This window comes from Osmerus mordax, chromosome 13 (genome assembly GCF_038355195.1).
Source record: "Osmerus mordax isolate fOsmMor3 chromosome 13, fOsmMor3.pri, whole genome shotgun sequence".
NCBI lineage: Eukaryota > Metazoa > Chordata > Actinopteri > Osmeriformes > Osmeridae > Osmerus > Osmerus mordax.
Window position 1 is genome coordinate 14,748,713 of NC_090062.1, and position 20,691 is coordinate 14,769,403.

Sequence of the window (20,691 nt, forward strand, 5' to 3'; positions counted from 1 at the left end):
GTATATTCCACATGCCTTTAATTCTGTTTGATGTAATTGTCAACACTTTCTTGCATGCAGAAACAAGTGTCAAATGCAGACACAGATTCTCACTGGCATGTAGAAATGCAGGAGTACAAATAACTCAAACCATCAGGAAAACCTATTTGGCATCCTATTGATTCAATCCAACATTGGGGACTCAAACTGCAATGACCTGCAAGAGAAAACTGGAATAATACAGATGAGCGCACCAATGCCGTGATTATAATTTAGCTGTACTACAGCAGTGGCGTTCCACGACCACTGAGTGGTGCCGTTTTCTATGTTTTCCAGACCAATAAAACTGCCGTGTTTTACTGAGTAATTTTACCCATCTCATACCCAGAATGCACAGAGGGATTCCAAAATATTGAGCTTTTCAGGTATGATGCCGATAGGGGCTTCGCACTGAGGACTAACGTTGTCTGAAACGATTTTATATCCTGCATGTAAGCACAACTTTCATGCTTTGTAGTGTCCTGATATTCTAGTCGAGATTTCAGAGGACACAACGACCATCATGGCAGCGTCGGAGCTGTACACAAAGGTAAAATCGAGTTGATTAAATCTATAGGCTACGTGGTAACAGATTCTGTAATATCGCTTCATTGCAGCACAGTTGAATGTCAATACTCGCAATTTTGTTCTGTCGAAACAAGAAAATCATTTTTAACCAAGCAAGGAAATTGTCAGTCAAATCCTCGCACACGGCAGTCTGTAGTTGGCTGGTGACTGGTAAAGAATGATCTTTGAATGAATGAAATGCATTTAAAACAGCGATCCTGCAGAAGATATACTGGTTGCCAAGTATGTTTGAGTGCGATGTCTAAATATAGCCTTCGGTTTAATGTTAAAATGGGTGCAGCTGACAAAGCGGCGAAGGCGCGGCGGTCGCCAAGGGGCCTTTCTTTCATATTCAGTATCATGAAAGATGACTTTTATCAAATACGAACATTATAAGAAACTAGCAGTAATCGTTATCATTTCAGTGTATATAAATGAGTGGTTGTAGATATAGACTCGAGATAAATGTCTTTCTGTAGCATATGGGGAAAATCTATGATGATGCAAAATGAATGCTGCGTGGTGTGGGTAGGATTTGAGTATTTCTTGTTACGATGAATAAAACATTTTTGAGACATCGGTGGCTGACATTAAAGCAATTAGGCCTATATTTTGTTTCCCGGAGGATGCCAGTACATATTAGACTTTAATCCGAGCTCGGTTCGTTCATATGTTAGCTAGTCGTTTGGGTACCGCTGATGCAGAGTGAGATGCTGCGACCAATGGTGACGTCAGAGTTTCGCTGACGACACTGCTGGTTGTTTTGAGTTTGCGGTCTGATTCTGAAGCTCTAAACCGATGGAATTGTGTGAGCGAAGGAATATCGGTTGGTTGCGCAAATCCTTCAGCCCTAAATGGGGTATGGCATTCATTTTCAGAGTTCCATAAACCTATTAAACTGTCAACAATGAATAATATGTGTACATATCGTTCCACAAAGAAGAATGCATCGTTGTTGGATTTTTTTTCTTATCTTCAGCAGCATTTTTAAATGGAAGAAGAAATTTGAAAGGTGTGTGTGTGTGTGTGTGTATGAGAGAGAGAGAGAGAGAGAGAGAGAGAGAGAGACGTAACACCCATCCCCCATGTTGCCAGCTGGTGTATTCAGCATGAATAGAGTTCATATAGAGATGCAGTGTGTTTGGGTGTGTGTGGACGAGGGAGTGTGTGTGTGTGTGTGTGTGTACATGCATGGGTCTCCTATATATTAGCTACATACAGTATATTGTTGCTGCTATGATACAAGACCCATTTTTGCAAGCTTTCATCTCTCAGTCTATCTCGCTGGACTTGTGATGTCTTTGGAAGAGTGACAGGGTCATTGTGGCCACGGTCACCTCTCTGAAGTCGTGTCACATGTTGGGAACGAGGAAGCAGGTTATTGGTTAAGGTCATGTTCTGATGTCAGTCCACTATTTGTGATGTTGCCTTCTGTGCATACGGCCTGGGAGAACACTCTGTTCTTTGTGTGTCTGGCTCTGCCAAATAGAACCCTTCAGATGGTCTCAGTCTGAATACTCAATACACGGCAAACATACACATGCTCACGTCAACATGAATGCACTCAGTTACCACACACACATGGCGTGGTATCCTAGGTTTGACTCCTGTCTGCCCTCAACCCCCGGGAGAAAAAGCACTATATTGAGGGAGAAAGAGAGGAAGACTAAGATTGTTGCTGCTCACTAACAATAGTGCACTTGTATAGGCCATACATTATGCTTTAGAAAGGAGGAGACTAAGTATTTTCCTTTTCAAAAAACGAATGTTCTTTAAATGTCCCCAATCTGACTGGATAGATGAGAAAGCCTATTAGTTGTCTACAAATCTGTCATTCCAGCAGGTGTTCAGTTGTCAGTTGAAAACACTCCTGCTTGACATCCACTAGCTGTAACTAGCCCTGGTTGTCCAAGAGAGCCTGTCACCTTCAGCTGTGTTATTCAGTGAATCAACAATTGGCCCTAAACAGCACTGGCTCCACACACAACTACGCAATCCCCCTTTCTAAGTGTGGATCTGTGTGAACATGCGTTATCACGTAACTGTGTGTGTTGTTTTTTTCCCCCTCTGGCACTGATGGAGAGCATGTGCATTAGATTACCACGGTAACCTGGTTATGGTAATTGTGCCGCCATACTGCGTTTGTGTCCACTCTGTCTGTCACCCTTGCCTGCCCTCCCCTGTTGCAGGACCACCACCGGCGTGTGTTTGTCTAACTAACTTGAGCATCTGCGGTGAAGAGCTGCATCTGTTTGTCGGAAGCCACGACAATTTGAAGTCTGTGTTGCCTCAGGACTCATGTGACTGAGTGCTGTGACAGGCTTAGGAGAACTGAGGTTTGATTGACTTCAGGGTTGTCCAATGCCAGTGGCAGGCCGTCCCAGAGGGTTGGACAGATGAGAGCAGCAGGGAATGCTAGGCGCTCAGCAGACACAATGGGAATGCCTCATCGGTCTGGAACTTAAGAACATAGGCTGCTCAACGAGACCACCGGTTCTGTGGCGTGTGGTAGGAGGCGTTGAGGTGGGCTGGGAGCATGAGATAGAGGTTGACCGCCAGCAAAGATGAACCAAGAGCTGGATTTTATGTTTGTCAAGGTAAGCCTTTGGTTTCCATCTTTTAAAACTCTTGAAACTTCACAAACAACTTTTGAGGGTAATGAAGAAAGTGAGTGTTGAAGTAGCCAACCGGAAAAGAGAGAATACGTCTATGTCCTAGAGGAGCCTTTATGTTGGTGTTAAAATGGGTCTTTCTGTCAGAGAGAACATGGATCTCCAGACGCGACACACCCTACAGCTCGACGGGAGATGAGGAGGCACACGCTGGGATGACACGGCTCATTAGACTCCCCTACAGGGAGAGGGGTTGTTTTGTGAGCAAGAATAAACATAAAAATGTCTTTCTTTAAACTCCCAACTGGTGGCAGAGACGAGGGGGAAGACATGAGCAGAGTGGAGAACAGTTTGCGAGGAACTCCTGTAGGTAGATTAGGTAGTTACATTTACATTTATTAATTTAGCAAACGCTTTTATCCAAAGCGACTTCCAAGAGAGAGGTTAGAGGAAAGACAGGTTGTATGCAGCTGCCAATACATTGGTGACCACGGAACCCTGATTTAAGTCTAAATAGAAGGGGTCTGTGGCAGCAATTAGCAAGACTTTCGGTCTTTGAGTGGAAGAATTGTTTCTGACATTCAGGTTGGATCTTGAAGACCTCCATTGAGAACTGTCTTTCAAGACTCAGATATCCTGTACTGGACTGGGCTGAACTTGACTTGCTGAGTCGTGGAGCCAGCTGCCAACTGGCTGTTTGCTAATGTAATTAGTGCCACTGTAGCATCCACGGTCTTAGTAAGAGACTCTGGTTTGGCACCAGGGCCACTGGGATGGTTTAGTCATCTAGTAGGAAACTGAACGACTCTCAAACCTTGATATCAACTCTTCCTCCCAAAGCTCTCTAAGCCTCTGTGCTCGGCAGCAGAAGTGAACGAGCTCTTGGGAGACAAACAGCAGATTCTCACGAGTCCCGAGTCATGTGATGACCTCTGGTCATGTGATGAGGGGCCTGGCTTTGATGGGAAAGCTGACCAACATGCTGTTTGGGTTCCTCACCGTTTAAAAAATCAAACAAGGACACATCCAAGGTCTTCAGCCATAAGTGGAGATCTGACAAAGATGGATGATTTGCAAAAGGAATTACTCCTTGCATTCTGACAGCCTACAGATGAACCAGGACCTAGATGGCTACCTGGAGTCCCATGTTCTCATCTGTTTGCAGGCACGTTGAGTGTTAGGGTTGAGGTGAAGACAATGGTCAGTGTGAGTAGGAGCAGATATAGTACAAAGGACAGCAGAGGTCTTGCCTCTGCCACAAGTGAAAGCCCCCCGCTTAGTGTCAGAAGGTTAAGTCTCTCTAATCTCCTGTGGGCTGTGAGCAGATAAATAAAAAAAGCACTTCTGATTGCTGCCGCCTCGCCCCTTTACCCCTCCTCATCCTGTCATTGGTTCTTCTGCTCTGCTCCTCTGTTGAACCCTCTCCTTACCTCACCTTCTCTCCTACATCATCAACAGCCCCCCCCCCCCCCCCCGCCTTAAGGTGCTTCTGCTCAGGACAACAATAGTAGCTCCACTTTGCCTTTGACCCCCCCCTGATCCTTTCAGATCTTCCCAATGGCCTGGAAGAGCCACCGCTATGATTTGGAATTGGGTACATTGACATGCACTTCTTTGCGGCGGTTCATTCATGGTAGCTATGCTGACAGGAGCATGTCACAGTGACACCTACAAGATTGTTCACCTGCTGGAGGGGTTAGTGCCCTAGTGTTTACCAATGCTGGTGTGTAACGAAGTAGAGCTGTAGATCACTGCAACGGGATTAGCCTGAGCCACTAGTAATCCTGTCTCTGATCCTTAATCTCTTTAGTTAGGATCGCTTGTCACAACCTGACTGAATGCCCAGATTTGCAGTTTAGGCTCTTAGGAAGTTTGGAATTGCAGTTGGCATGACATGAATATTGTCAGAAATACAGCTAGGCTGCATAAATCTCACTGTCATTGGTCCTCTTGGGTACTCCGGCAGATGGAGGTCACAGAAGTGGTGAGAGAGAGAGAGGAGAGAGAGATACTGAGGCCATGAGGCCTGATGTCACAAGGAGGATAATCCCCCCTTTTCTCTCCTTCCTCCATCTCTCCTCCTCCTCCTCCCATCTTACGTGAACCGCTCGGCCATGTGGCAGACAGGGCGGGTCCCTCTGACTCATCACAATCTCTCTTTCCTCTGAGTGTCTTTCACTGGAGCTTGCTTTTAACCGTGTGTTTGTGTGATGGCAGCTTGAATGTTACCCTTCAAGTCTCCTCTGTTCTCTGACCCAGGAGATACACTGTTCTATAAATATGACTCAATCCCACTGCAGCTCTACCCAATCTCTCTCTCACACACACACACACACACACACTTATGTTCCACTCTTCATTTCTAGTTGTTTCCCCCTCCTCCTCTTCCTCCTCAGCACGGTCTGCCACAGTAAGGGAGGAAGGAAAGGGAGAAGGTTGTGACTACTTGAGGGGCAGCATATGTAGCTCAGCCAACAAACACATTCTTATCCTCTTCTCCTCTCTGGTGTCTCTTCTCGTGTGTCGTGTGTATGTGTGTGTGCTAGGAGTATCAGGAAGTGTGCTCAGCAGTGTTGTGATGCCTCAGTGGGTGTGATGTTACTCAGTGCAAGCTGTGCTATTTTTACCGCACCTCTCTCTCTCTCTCTCTCTCTCTCTCTCTCTCTCTCTCTCTCTCTCTCTCTCTCTCTCTCTCTCTCTCTCTCTCTCTCTCTCTCTCTCTCTCTGTGGCTAGGAGCCTGTGCTCAGGCCTCTCTCCATGAGGAACAGGTGATGCGTGTCTGTGAAGGGGCGTAGGAAAGAGAAGGATAGGCTGCATGACCAGATGGAGGATGGTGAAAGCAGGATGGGTATCATTCTGAGAGCACACCCAGGATGGGCATTGTGCTACTGTACTGAGCTGAACGTGTCTGGTCCTGACCTGCACATGGAGCCAGTCAGCTGGGCGGCAGGTGCTTGACCTCCTATAACCTCTGCTTTGAGTCTCCACCTGAGAGTACCCCCTACCCATCCCTGAGCGTGCCCTCGCTTGAGCTCTCCTCCTCTGGGAAACGGGTAAATAAAGGGGGAGAAAGAGGAGAGATTCTGCAGTGCTGCAGCTGGCTCAGCTGGGAGAGACCAGACCAGTGTTCAGGCTACCAGAGCCGAGTAAGAGTTTGGCCAGTTACTGCTCTCTCTTTTCACCTCAGTGTTAGTGTCCAGCCTACAAACACACACACACACACCACTAACAAGCCTTTTTCTTGAACCTCCCCTACACACACACACACACACACACAAATGGTTGATTATGTTTGTGAGAACTAAGAACTTGGATCTGAAATCTGGCTCCTGGGCTGATATAATATGACGCAACCGGTCAAACTCGGCTGTACATTTTACAATGAAGTCTTTCTGTGCTCTGTCTGAACTCTGTAGCATTTACGCAACAGGATGACCGCCAGACGTTTCCACAGAGTATCGCTGTAAATGTTCATGGAGGGCAATCTGGATGTTCTTGGAAGGTTAGCTGTACCCTGCTATTAAACTGTGTTGGTCTCGAGTCATGGGTGAGTGTAGTTCTCTGAGAACTCTGGCTAACAAACACAATCTGACATAATTCCAAACAAGCTCTCCATGTCAAACCCGGTTGTTAACGGTCAGATTATAACACTTCAGGAAAGGCTTTCCTACTTTAGGAACTTGTTTCGCGTAAATCCAGACTAACTCTTTACCCGTCTGTGTGACTTTCCGGGGGCAGCTGCTATAAACCAGGCCCCTGGCAGCCATCTTAACACATCCTACCAATAAGGAGACAGCTTGTTTTCCTTAGCCAATGCTGTCCCAGCGTTTACACTATGCTTGTGTGATGACAACCCTGGCTAAATTTCATTCTACAGTCATTTATATGTAGCAGACGTAACATCATTGTAAAAGAGATCAATACCACAACACAGGATTAGCGATGCTTGCGATGAACATTTGCACCGTAAAATGTTAGTAGTCTGTACCTTCACATGATTTAGCTTTCAGATTTCCCATTGATACAAAGATCAGTTTTCAATTTTAAACAAGGAAGTAATCAGAAATTAAACATTGCTTTTGAATGGCAGTGTCTTCAGTGCCCTGTTATGTGTTCTGTTGGGATTGATCATAGACTAGCCCCTATGGCTGGCTCTATCCAAGGAAGTCAAGTTTCATCCTCCTGCTCAGTGTGTAGGCCTACATTTGATCCTGGGTTCAGTCCCAGACCAGTGTGTCGCTTTGGAAAAAAGTGTCTGCTAAATAAATACATGCACTTTGGCACCTCGAGCCTAGCCCAGGCTGAATGTGTGTCTGACTCCAGCCCCAGACCCATACTGTATGTGTGAAGCTGTTTGTGGTTGTGGCCAGTGCTGGAGGTTAATGGAGCAGTTTGTAATGCAGATCATTAAACTGTAAACAGAATAGGATGATGCTGATTGGTTATTCAGCTGGTTGAGACGATCTTCTGGTTGCTTAAATCCAATATTGCGTGTGTGTGTGTGTGTGTGTGTGTGTGTGTGTGTGTGTGTGTGTGTGTGTGTGTGTGTGTGTGTGGAGGTTCAGATGGCTCACACTCACACACACTCTTCTACACCATGTTGAGTGGAGCTTGTGTGTGTGTGTGTGTGTGTGGTTGAAAGTTCAAACAGATTCCACATACACACTTTCTTCAACACCGTGTTGATTGAGGCTGCAGTGTGTGTCTGTGTGTGTGTCTGGGCTGTTAGCTGGATTCCTCAACCATGTGACTGAGTCTGTTCTCATCAGTGTGTTTCACATGTCTCCGGTCAGCTGACTGGGTCTGGCCACGGGGCCTGCCGACCCAGAACCAAGAGGCGTCAGGGGCGTGGCCTATCGCTCTACATGGGTGTGTTGGGCCTGTGTTTGGGATTGTCCACCTAAAGTTTGGGGTTGATTCCTTTTAATGTTTTAACAATGTTGCCTCTAATTTAACGAGCAAAGTTGGCATCCTTGTTTACTGTGCATATAGGCTACATCCCAGTACTTGAAATTCCTCAGGTTTGTTAATTTGTCACATTAGTAATGATGTTTGTGTGTTGTCTGATCTCTGTGTGTTGTTTTCATGAATGGTAGCTTCAGACCACTTCCTGAGATAATTAACTAAGGCCCAGTTTCCCAGACATGGATTAAGCCTAGTCCTAAAGTAAGAGAACATTTCAATGAAGATCTCCATTGAAAGTTTTAAATCTAGGCCTAGGCTTAATCCATGTCTGGGAAACTGGGCCTAAAAGTTCTCCTGATGCAGGCGTAGGCTTTAAGACATGTTTAGTGAAGATTCCCAAGGTTTACCATTTATTGCGATGGTAATAGGTTTGTCTGCTGTTCGCTGTGACCACGTTCTTAACTTTAATGCAGATTTTACATTGGTTAATATTAGCTGTCACTCAGGCACTCGTCTCAGGGAAAGTCAGAAGGTTTCCCAGAACATTAAAGTCAAGTAGAAGTATACTTAGTTAGGACTGTATCAAGGAGCTGGGGGTGATGGAGGGTGGCAGCAATTGCACAATAATATGCAGGTACTTTCCAACGCATGTGTGTCTGGGTCTGTGATCGCATGCAGAATTTAAGTCCCTTGTGGGGAAGGCCAAGACCAACACCAGCAGTGATTGTGTGTCGTTAACAGCCTGAACTAGCTTTGCCAATATATCAGAGAAAAGTTGGCTTGCTTTCTCCAAGTTTTGGAATTGGGTTTGGCAAGATAGTGTTTTGTAATGTTGTGTAAGTGGAGTTGCTGTCGCCATGTTTAATGTGGGTTTTGAGTATTAACGTTGACTGGACAGGAATGTTTTGCAATGTGTAATTCCTTCTAAGTGCAATTGCTCTGGCCGTTCTAACGTCACTCTCTCTTCTCTCTCTCTTTATTCTTTGTAGTTTGCTCGGGTGTGGGTACCCGACGCAGAGGAGGTGTGGAAGTCCGCTGAGCTGACGAAGGACTACAACAATGGCGACAGCTCCCTGCAGCTCATGCTGGAGGATGGAACGGTGAGGGAGGGAGGGAGGGAGGGAGGGAGGGAGGGAGGGAGGGAGGGAGGTAGGGAGGGAAAGGGGCCTTCCTCTTCTGATACAGGAAAAGATTGAGACGCACACACATACTCAAGCCTATCTCATTATTGCTTATTGGTTTCACCATTAGCACTCTCCACAGATTAAACAGGGCTTTTGTGAGCGGGTGCCCCCAGAGAGTAGTAAACAATAAACATGGGGGGGGGGGGGGGGGGGGCGGGCGTCCCCCATGGAGACGTCTTCTGTTCCCCTACTAAACTGTTCCATGCTCACGTTCTCCTCCAGAATATTGAGCACAAGTTGGATCCCAAGACTAAGAACCTCCCCCACCTGCGGAACCCGGACATCCTGGTGGGGGAGAATGACCTGACGGCGCTCAGCTACCTCCACGAACCGGCTGTGCTGCATAACCTCAAAGTCCGCTTCATAGACTCTAAACTCATCTACACCTACTGTGGTAGGCCTCAATGCAACAGCCCACACACACAACATAACACACCCAAGTTTGCTGTGGTACGCCAGCATGCACACAATGACACATGCAAAAGGTCCACACACACTTGGATAAGTGTGCGGACAGCAGACTCAAACACATTTTGTGTCTCAAATCATAGTTTGTTTGATCAGTCTGGCTGTGTATGGTGTGTCTCTCATCCCTGCTGTGTTGACCTGCAGGGATCGTGCTGGTGGCTATCAACCCTTATGAGAGCCTGCCCATCTACGGCTCTGACATCATCAACGCTTACAGCGGACAGAACATGGGAGATATGGACCCACACATCTTCGCTGTGGCAGAGGAGGCCTACAAACAGATGGCCAGGTGTGTGTGTGTGTGTGTGTGTTTTACAAGTACAAGTTGTAGTCTCTCTTCCTGTTGCAGGCCTGTCCTCCATCTCTCAGGTTTGTAGGTCAGAGCTGAGCTAGGATGGATCCAGAAATACACTTGTGGTCTCTCTCTCTCCACCCAGCTCTCTCTTTCTCTCGCTCTCTCTCTCTCACCACCCATTTCTCTCTCTCTCTCTCTCTCTCTCTCTCTCTCTCTCTCTCTCTCTCTCTCTCGACTCCTTGTAACATCTCTCCTTGGAGTCCTTTAAACACACAGGCATTCACACATCACTCGCTTGAGGTCTGTGAGGTCTTTCGTTTTGACCCATCACTGACTTCTGTCCCCAGCTGGGCTCTACGATATGTATTACATCTGCTACACTGGAGAGAACCTGATAACACACACACACACAGTCCTCTCACTCTGTGTGTGTTCCTCTGCACCCCATCAGGGATGAGAGGAATCAGTCCATCATCGTGAGCGGCGAGTCGGGGGCAGGGAAGACTGTGTCGGCCAAGTATGCCATGAGGTACTTTGCTACCGTCAGCGGTTCAGCCAGCGAGACCAACGTGGAGGAGAAGGTGCTGGCCTCAAATCCCATCATGGAGGTAAAGACCATGTGTGTATATGTGTTTACACATGGCATGCCAAGTGTGAATGCAGACCTTGAAGCTCAAGAGAGCCCTCCCACAGGCCCAGCGAGGTAATTGCTGTGATGAGGAGGAACCGGGGGAAGAGGACAAAAGAGAAAGCTCATCCTGCTCCTTTTCTCCTCCTCTCCTCCCCCCCCCCCCCCGTCCCTCCTTCTTCTGTTTTTCTGTTCCCCTGCCGTAGGCTGCCCTCTGCTGTGTCAGTTGAGAGCATTCCCTGCAGAGTGTGTGTGTGTGTGTGTGTGTTTGTGTGTGTGTGTGTGTGTGATCATACAGTCATATGGGACGGGAAAAGATCTCCCCTGTGCCCATATACCACCCCTCCCCCCTCCTATTTGTGTCAATGACATCACTTTTTCTACCAGCACTTCCAGCAGGACCAGTCAGCTCAGAGCACAGCTCCCATGATGAATAGGCATCTTTCTTCCTCGTGTTGCAAAGACAGGATGTCAAATCAGAATAGAGAATGAATTAGTATGTGTGCCTGTGTGTGATTCAGGATTGCATCAGCTGGTAGTGACACAGAGGTACTCTATAGGAGTGTGAGAGAGAGAGACTGTGTTGCCTATGTAAGGAGAGACTGGAATACCTGCCGGCTATGCTGAAAGCCTCCTTGTCTGCAGTGAACAGTGAAAGTGTGTTTGCCCTTAGCTCAGCAAGCGCACTGTGTCCTCACACACTCTCTAACCCTCTTGCCAAAGGGGTATGTGAGTGTTGGGTAAGAATCCCCCTGCAGTAAGGCAGTGTTTCTTGTGTTTCAATTTCTAGCCAGACGTTTGTGTGTGTGTGTGCGCGTACGTGCGAGCTGACGACGTTCCTGCTGTCTCTGCCGACCTAGCAGGACTCCATCCCCCATGATGCTTAGCGCCACACCAAAGCCCACCTACCCACCCCCTTGGAAAACATTTGATAAAACCTCAGATTGCAAAATGCTTGATATTTAGTTTAAAAACACCCCTGATTCTGTGTGTCCTCTCAGGCGATAGGGAACGCCAAGACTACCAGGAACGACAACAGCAGTCGTTTTGGGAAGTACATCGAGATTGGCTTCGACAAACGCTATCGCATAATCGGAGCCAACATGAGGACGTATCTGCTGGAGAAGTCTCGAGTGGTGTTTCAGGTGAGCAACAACAACACACACGCACAGAGGTATAACCCACCAAACACTGCGTCCAGGTTTGCGTGTGGCCATGCAGAGAGAGAAGCAGGCTTTTTTGGAAGACAAAAGGTCAAAAAGGTTCACCTTTTCCGAAGGGAGACCGAAGGAGACTTTCACACATCCCACTCCGATGTTCTGCCTGGTCCTTCTCTAGTCTGGTGTTTCTCTGGCTGTAGAGAGACTTAATCAGCGCTCGCAACTAACGTTTTACTCACTGTCTCAGTACCATCCCGAAGTGCAAAATTAACCGTCCAGTGTTCCCCTACCATTATATTAGGGGGGCGCCCCGCCCCACCTGGAAGGTCAAGTTCATTTTGAAAATTTTATATATATATATATTATTTTTTTATATCACCAGATCACAAAATAAGTCATTTAAGGATACCTTTTCTATAACACAGGTCTATAGCTTGCTATTTTATTATTATGTTATCTCTCTACATGGTCGGGCAACCATGTAGAGACACAGAAATGCTGCTTTTACTGGAAACTTGCTTTTCAAATATCTTGATCTAGAGCAGAGACCAATAGTCAGTAGCTGTTCACACAATCTGACCCAAACAAACACTTGTATTTCTCTTAACGTGACAGCTACCAAAGAGGATTTGTAGTGAAGGTGTCACATTCTAGATTAGAATGGTATAGAGTGTTAACTCGGGGCTGGTAGACCTACAGTACATTGTAATTTGCTTACTCACTTACACTCAAAGCTATGTAGTCTGACTGGGTGCATTCTGAGGTGTCTGTTACGGTACACCAGACAAGTGAGCTGCACTAACTTCCTTCTTCAAGACACCCAGGTTTCTCTCTTTCCTGGCCCTGTCTCTCTGTGTTGGCCCTGTGACAATCCTTCAATGGTTGGGTCCTCCCCCCCCCCCCCCCCCCCCCAGCCTGCTATGTTATCTCCCTGTCTCTTTACTCAGTGTCCTGCTAGTGCGGTTTCTGTTGAGGTGGAACAGGAGCTGGGAAACTCCTTTAGATCAGTCTAGTTAAATGTGACATCTGTACACACACCTTGAAAATCCACAGATGAGGAATGTGAAGAGGGTTTGCCTCTGTCACATTCCTCCCTGTGTGTGTGTGTGTGTGTGTGTGTGTGTGTGTGTGTGTGTGTGTGTGTGTGTGTGTGTGTGTGTGTGTGTGTGTGTGTGTGTGTGTGTGTGTGTGTGTGTGTGTGTGTGTCGGCATGCTGCCAGGGCAGTGTGGGGGTTTGTCATAGTTGAACTGTACAAACAAATAACTCACTGATATGACTGATTGATAAATGGATATGAAAGGTATTGTTCTGTAATAATTATTGGTTGTTCACTGTATGTGTCCTTCCAGGCGGACGAGGAGAGGAACTATCACATCTTCTACCAGCTGTGTGCATCGGCCCACCTGCCAGAGCTAAAGGCGTTAAAACTCAGTAAGTCGTCCTGACAAAGCCTGGCATTTGGTAACATGAGCCTGGGATTAAAACGTGCATGGGGTCTGGTTTTTTGTGTGTCTGTTTTGTATGATTGTTCAGTGGTTTCTTGGTTCTGGTGGCTGGATGTTGCAGGCCTGGCCTGTCTCTGTGTCTCTCTGTCATCAAGCTGTCTCTGTGTCTCTCTGTCATCAAGCTGTCTCTGTGTCTCTCTGTCATCAAGCTGTCTCTGGGTCTCTCTGTCATCAAGCTGTCTCTGTGTCTCTCTGTCATCAAGCTGTCTCTGTGTCTCTCTGTCATCAAGCTGTCTCTGTGTCTCTCTGTCATCAAGCTGATCTGGCATTTCGTTATCAGAACACTCCCACTGAGAAGACACACCTGCTCATCCTGCTCCTCAAGACACACACACACACACACACACACACTGCCAGTCTGTGTCTTCTTTCAGCTGGTGCACTGATTAAGTGGGGCTTGGTAAATGGAGGGAATGTCACGGTAATATTAGGCCCTGTGTTGCCAGGCAACAGGCTATGGTTGCTGAAATTTGGGCTAAGGCTGTGTGTGTGTGTGTGTGTGTGTGTGTTCAAGTCAAGTGAGTGTTTTGAATAAGAGTGTGTTTCGTGTCTCCATTAATCAAACATGTCATTATCTGAGCCTATCACCACTGTGACAGGTGTGTCGGCCAGTCAGTCAGCAGACGACTGTGTGACTGTCCCCATTTCCTGGACACGGTGACCCGTTTCTGTCCTCAAGCTCTGTCTCTTTGCAATCCCTCCTCCCTCCTCCCCGCTCCCCCCTCCAGGCAGTGCGGATGACTTCCTGTTCACCAAGCAAGGACGCAACCCTGTCATCGACGGAGTGGACGATGCCAAGGAGTTGAGCACCACCCGCCATGCCTTTACACTGCTAGGTATGGCACACACACACCGACCACAAACACACACACACGCACTCACCAAGATGGTCACTACTGAAGATCCTTCACCTCAACTGCAAGGAAATGCCCCCCGCCTCCCAGACAGAGATGCACACAGACAGTCTGCTCTTTACGCCCAAGTGGAGCAGAAAGGTCACCCAGAGAACCCAGCAGTAAAATGTCAGTTGATTGCCTCATGCTCGGCCAACAACAATCTGAGATCTGTTTGCCTGTTGCTGCGTGTGTCTAAGAGACAGGATGTGTTTTCGTCATTCAATTTCCCACAGTTCCAGACGATTAGCCAGGGACTGAGAAGTGTGTGTGCGTGTGTGTGTGTCACCTCCCTCCCTCCCTCCCTGCAGGCATTAATGAGTCCTACCAGATGGGGCTGTTCCAGGTGCTGGCAGCCATCTTGCATCTGGGCAACGTGGAGGTGAAGGACCGAGACTCTGACAGCAGCGTCATACCTGTGAGGAGACTCGTCTCACCCCTGTACACCTCCCTGCATCCACCCTCACCCACGACTGACACCACATTTACACATCGTTACATTCAGCGGACGCTTTTGAACCAAATCAAAAATCAAAATCAAAACTTATTTGTATAGCCCTTTTTACACGCAAGCATGTCACAGAGCCCATAGAACTGCCCCTCAACCAACCTAAACCCTCAAGGAAGACCAAGGAAAAAAACTCCCAGAAAAACTCACGAGGAGCTTTTTAACCAAGCTTCAACTGTCTGTTACCCTCGGTCCCTCCCACAGCCCAGTAACCAACACCTGACGGCTTTCTGTGATCTGGTGGGCGTGACCTACCAAGACATGTCCCATTGGCTGTGCCACAAGAAGCTGAAGACGGCCACGGAGACGTACATCAAGCCCATACCCCGTCTGCAGGCCACCAACGCCCGCGACGCCCTGGCCAAGCACATCTACGCCAAGCTCTTCAACTGGATAGTAGAGCATGTCAATAAGTCCCTGCACGCTACCCAGAAGCAACACTCCTTCATAGGGGTTCTGGACATCTACGGGTAGGTCGTCTGGGTCCTGGGTGGACGGGGACAGCTTCTTCTGACAGGGTGTGTATCAGTGTGTTTTTAACTGCCTGTTCTCTTGTCTCGCACTCAGTTTCGAGACGTTTGAGATCAACAGCTTCGAGCAGTTTTGTATTAACTATGCCAATGAGAAGCTCCAGCAGCAGTTTAACATGGTGAGCTGTGGGGGGCTAGTTTTTGTGTTGTGGTTGTGGAAGAGAACTTTGACTTTCTGACAGTCCAAATGCAACTGGTGTGTGTGTGTGTGTGTGTGTGTGTGTGTGTGCGCGCGCGTGTGTGTATGCCTGTGTGTGAGAACAGCATGTGTTTAAGCTGGAGCAGGAGGAGTACATGAGGGAGCAGATTCCCTGGACTCTGATCGACTTCTACGATAACCAGCCGTGCATCAACCTCATCGAGTCCAGGATGGGGATCCTAGACCTGCTGGATGAGGAGTGCAAGGTAACACTCAGACACAAGCACACAGGAAGTGCTCTTTTTCACCATCTGCACACCTGACCCTGTGTCTCGCCCGGTCCAGATGCCCAAGGGTTCTGACGACTCGTGGGCCCAGAAGCTGTACAACACTCACCTGAAGACCTGCAGCCTGTTTGAGAAGCCCCGCATGTCCAACAAGGCCTTCATCATCCAGCACTTTGCTGACAAGGTACCTTTGCGGTACCTTTTGGGAACAAACCTGCCTCCTGTAGCCTCCTGGGCCTATAGAAAGATTTCTTCTGTGGTTGTTGGTGAAGGGTTTGCCTGGGGTCAGAGATACAATTTCGGAGCACAGGGTTCATCGCGCACTGGAGAAGGGGTGAGACTTCTCTGTCAGAATGTCACCTCTCGTAACCAAATATACTGAGGGTGTACAAACGTGTGTGTCTAATGCTGTATGATTTGTGTAAGTGTGATGTATGTTGATTGCTAGCCAGCTGACCCAGTATTGCTCTGGCCGGTTTTAGACTATATCAAGTTACTAAAGGGGACGGGGCGTCCTTCTCCAATCTCTCTCCTAACCCCCCTCACGTTTGCAGGAGACCATGAAGACTACTGATTATTGGCTCAAACACATTTGTTTTCATCGTATATTAATTTGAAAGTATAACGACAGGGAGATGTCGAATATGTATGTATGCATGTAGAATATTCAGTGTGTGTGTGTGTGTGTGTGTCAGGTGGAGTACCAGTGTGATGGCTTCCTGGCGAAGAACAAAGACACAGTGAACGAGGAGCAGATCAACGTTTTAAAGGCCAGCAAGGTGGGTCACACACACACACGCACAACTCCACCAACCTGTCATCGTTACATCCACAGTCCAGCAGTGATGTCATCTGACAGGAAGCAAGGTGGACCACATTCTCTTGGGAGGGGAGAGGGGGAGGAGAAACAGCGCCCTCTGCAGTTCAGGAGGAATATGGTGGTGCTATCTTCTGTCCCCGTTGAGAGGGCAGATATGAGAAAGGGGTTGTGTTTGAGTTTCAGCGTGTGAGGCAGGACTGTGTTTGGTGACTCAGCAGGGTGAGCACTGCATGTCCAGGCTGTGTAAACTGGAGAATTAGGGGATTTGTGGTCATGTCATTCATTTAAGTTATTGGCTTAAACTGCAGCGTTAAATCCTTTGTGGCATAGTGAGCACATCCAGTCATGTGCTCACTATGCCACACACACACACACACACAATGATGCTGCTCGTACATATATGTGACATCTGCAAAAAAAACATACTGTGTGTGTTTTGTTCCTGGGGAGGATAAACTTTGTGCAACCACTTGAAAAAAGGCCTGAGCCTTTAAATCCTGACCCTTTGATAAGGATGTACACATACAGTACACATACACACTCACACACACATGTTATAGTGACACACAGGTCATCATCTGTGCTGCATGCAGGTCCAGATGTTCACTATGCCCTCTGACTGTTCTGTTATAGACTCCTGCAGGAGCAGAGTGGGGTAAGGGTTAAACATGGTCTAATCTAACCGCTAACAGTCCGCTAAACACACTTACACACACACACACACACACTCACACTACCTTTCACTCACACATTCAAGCGAGCACGCACAAACACACACACACATCCACAGAAACACATGTAAACATGTGTCCAACTCTACTGAAAGAACCTACCTTAGCAGCACTAGCCTGTCGTCATGGACACCGGCCTGACTAACCATTAATGGTCTAGAAGTGATGATGACTCCCTGCCGGGCATCTAATGAAGCTCTAGAAACATAGCTAGCCAAGCTCTACACATCTCTCGTGTGTGTGTGTGTGTGTGTGTGTGTGTGTGTGTGTGTGTGTGTGTGTGTGTGTGTGTGTGTGTGTGTGTGTGTGTGTGTGTGTGTGTGTGTGTGTGTGTGTGTGTGTGTGTGTGTGTGTGTGTGTGTGTGTGTGTGTGTGTGTGTGTGTGTGTGTGTGTGTGTGTGTGTGTGTGTGTGTGTGTGTTATGTATTTTCCTATCATACACCACTCCTCCATCAGATCTTCCTAATTAAGCACGGGTAGCGTGTTTGCCTTTTGATTTGGGTTGAAACCCTTTTTTCGTATTTCAGTTTGGGAATGTAATTAAGACTTTTGGTTGTCGTTAATCTTTGCTTTTCTCATTGTGCTGTCTGTCCCACCTGTTGTCCATGTATGTTTTGGTTTTTGTTCCATCATGACAACCCTCTCCCCTGAGCAGAAGGTAAATGCAGGCATTCTTACAATGCTGACCAACATCCCTCAATCCTTTCTCCTCTCCTGTCTTTCTTTCTCTACTTCCTGCTCACACTTCCTGTCACGAGGGCTCACGGTAGTCTAACCACCCAGGGTGAGGGTGGGAGGGCCCTCAGCAGTCTAACCACCCAGGGTGAGGGTGGGATGGAGTCAGGTGAAGGGATGCATGCGGGGCACTAACTAACCACAAAAAGGATAAAGAAGAAGTTTGGGTTAAGAGGATCCCGGATTGATTAAACCTGTATAGGGGAGGATAAAAAGGAGGCAGAGTGTTCCCATTTCCATCCTGAGGCAGTGTGGCCGTGCTAGGGGTGCCATCGAGACGACCAGCATGGTGGCGGTTTGATCTGGAGGACAGAGGCCCTGCAGGACTGCACCATAATATAACCCCCTGGTTATATTCACATATACTGCTCTCTGTGCTGCAGGCATATGATCTATGGTGGGATATATACATGATGTATGCCATTACAGTAGAACCACTCAATTACACTGGATGAAATCATTGGCTAAATGACTTTGGAAGAGTGACATACATTATTATATATTTGAAGCTGTGTAACCATTTTAACCTTCTCAGATTAACCTTGCAGACGGTTGTGAAAGATGTTCACCATACTACCATGTACATATAGCTCTAAAGCTTTTTAACTCCTGTTCTTGTCCAACCGGATCATCAACACTGTGTGTATTTGTCGTCTTAAAATTTTTATTCCAATTCTGCAAGAGTTGAAAACGAATTATTTCACTTCTGTAAGTACTTGACAAATTGCCAGCTGTTTTAGATTTTGAAATCTTAGTTATTGCTCCATTGCCAGAACTGCTGTAACCTTTTCACACTTGTCATGTTGACCTGGCCTGTATTGTGCTGAAACAAACCATGTCAACGTCACTATCTTGATCAGTTCAGTACAACTCAGTTCAGCTTGTGTCAGTCAGCAGTTAATCCCCAAACCCCACACATTTCCTCACTGCCTTATTCTGCTCATAATCTGACTTGTGGCTTCAGCCTTGGCTAGCAAATATATGTTTACTGCACATCATATAGACCACAATTCTAAGAAATAGTCTTTTCAAAAGAAAAGTATATATTTTCCCCCAAGACGGTCTCAAGTTGGCCTTGTAGTCTACGATCCCCAGGTTCTTTTTCTAGCTAGCTCGCTTTATTTACCAGGCCTTGGACCTCAGCCCCATGCTAGGTCCCTGAGTGACTGTGTTGTGGCTGCCGCCCCCAGTTTGACCTGCTGATTGAGCTGTTCCGGGGAGAGGAGAAAGCCACAAGTCCCTCGGGGGCTGTCCCCGGTGGTCGCACGCGCCTCAGCATCAAACCCGAAAAGACCCGGGCTGCACATTCCAGCAAGGAGCACAAGAAGACCGTGGGCTGCCAGGTATGACACTGATGCCCCTGGAATCTCTGGAACGCGCCTGCTTCCTTGCTCTGGAGGGAACAGCTGTACTGTCACTGTGGACTGGCAGTTAAAAGCTATTCTTACACCCACCCTCGTATGTGCCCTGTTCTTTCAACAGTTCCGGAACTCTCTACAGCTTTTGATGGAGACTCTGAATGCCACCACTCCTCACTACGTTCGCTGCATCAAACCCAATGACCTCAAGTTCCCCTTCACGTGAGTGCATGGCTCCTTCTCTAAGGGAACCCGTTGTATTGATGGCGGAGGGTTATTGCGGGTGCATTGATGATGGAGGGATGGTGCATTGATGATGGAGGGATGGTGCATTGATGATGGAGGGATGGTGTGTGCAGATTTGACCCCAAACGAGCGGTTCAGCAACTCCGAGCCTGCGGAGTATTGGAGACCATCCGCATTTCCGCCGCAGGATTCCCCTCCAGGTACACACACACACACACACACTGCATTACATAGCACATACACAGTATGCTGTATGTAGAAATGAGATGCACATTTGACCTTTAACCTTCCTCCGGGTGTGTGTCTCAGATGGACCTATCAGGAGTTCTTCAGTCGTTACCGGGTGCTGATGAAGCAGAAAGACGTTCTCGCAGACAGGAAGATGACCTGCAGGAACGTCCTGGAGAAGCTGGTAGAGGTAAGGAGCAGGTGTCCGAGGATGGGATGTAGGAGGGTGAGGTTGGAATGTGGGGGAGTAGGAGGGTGAGGCGAACAATCGCCCAAGGCCAATGAGGCTTCTCAGTTGAAATGAAGGTTGAAATGAACAGAGCCATCTCACATACCTCCTCATTCTGTTCCTTCAGGATCAGGACAAGTATCAGTTTGGCAAGACCAAGATCTTCTTCCGAGCTGGCCAGGTGGCCTATCTAGAGAAGCTGAGAGCAGACAAGCTCCGTGTCGCCTGTATACGCATCCAGAAGACCATCCGCTGCTGGCTGGCTCGCAAGAAGTACCTCCGCAAGAAGAACGCCGCCATCACCATCCAGAGATTCACCCGCGGATACCAGGCCCGCTGGTGAGTGGATCGCGCACCTGTCAGTCATTTCCCCCCTAGCCAATCTCATCGAGTAAGAGGAAAATAGGTTGAATCTATCATGTCTGTTAGTGTGCTGAAAGATGATGTAGCCCTAAATTGGATGGATGTGAACGGTGGGATATGATTATTATATATATTTTTTTTATATATATATATCGGCCGATATATCGGATTTTTAAATCACCAAATATTTGTATCGATATCGGCCTTAAAAATCCTTTATCGGTCGGGCTCTACTTCTACTTCTTCTGATTCCTCCTTTCCTCCCATCCACTCCTCCTCT

At 47.5% G+C, this 20,691-nt stretch overlaps 1 protein-coding gene across 1 annotated transcript in view; it reads left to right on the plus strand.

Annotated features, from left to right (window-relative positions):
- The first annotated feature begins 541 nt into the window (after positions 1–541).
- The window catches only part of LOC136955739 (unconventional myosin-Va-like), a 34,344-nt gene continuing 14,194 nt past the window's right edge, over positions 542–20,691 (plus strand). The window contains 19 exon segments of the mRNA XM_067249464.1: positions 542–568; positions 9,033–9,203; positions 9,510–9,681; positions 9,900–10,044; positions 10,502–10,658; positions 11,680–11,823; positions 13,189–13,270; positions 14,073–14,180; positions 14,549–14,655; positions 14,950–15,215; positions 15,313–15,394; positions 15,540–15,680; positions 15,760–15,885; positions 16,397–16,480; positions 19,178–19,330; positions 19,470–19,567; positions 19,705–19,791; positions 19,901–20,009; positions 20,176–20,387. Coding sequence (XP_067105565.1) covers positions 542–568; positions 9,033–9,203; positions 9,510–9,681; positions 9,900–10,044; positions 10,502–10,658; positions 11,680–11,823; positions 13,189–13,270; positions 14,073–14,180; positions 14,549–14,655; positions 14,950–15,215; positions 15,313–15,394; positions 15,540–15,680; positions 15,760–15,885; positions 16,397–16,480; positions 19,178–19,330; positions 19,470–19,567; positions 19,705–19,791; positions 19,901–20,009; positions 20,176–20,387 — 2,471 coding nt within the window.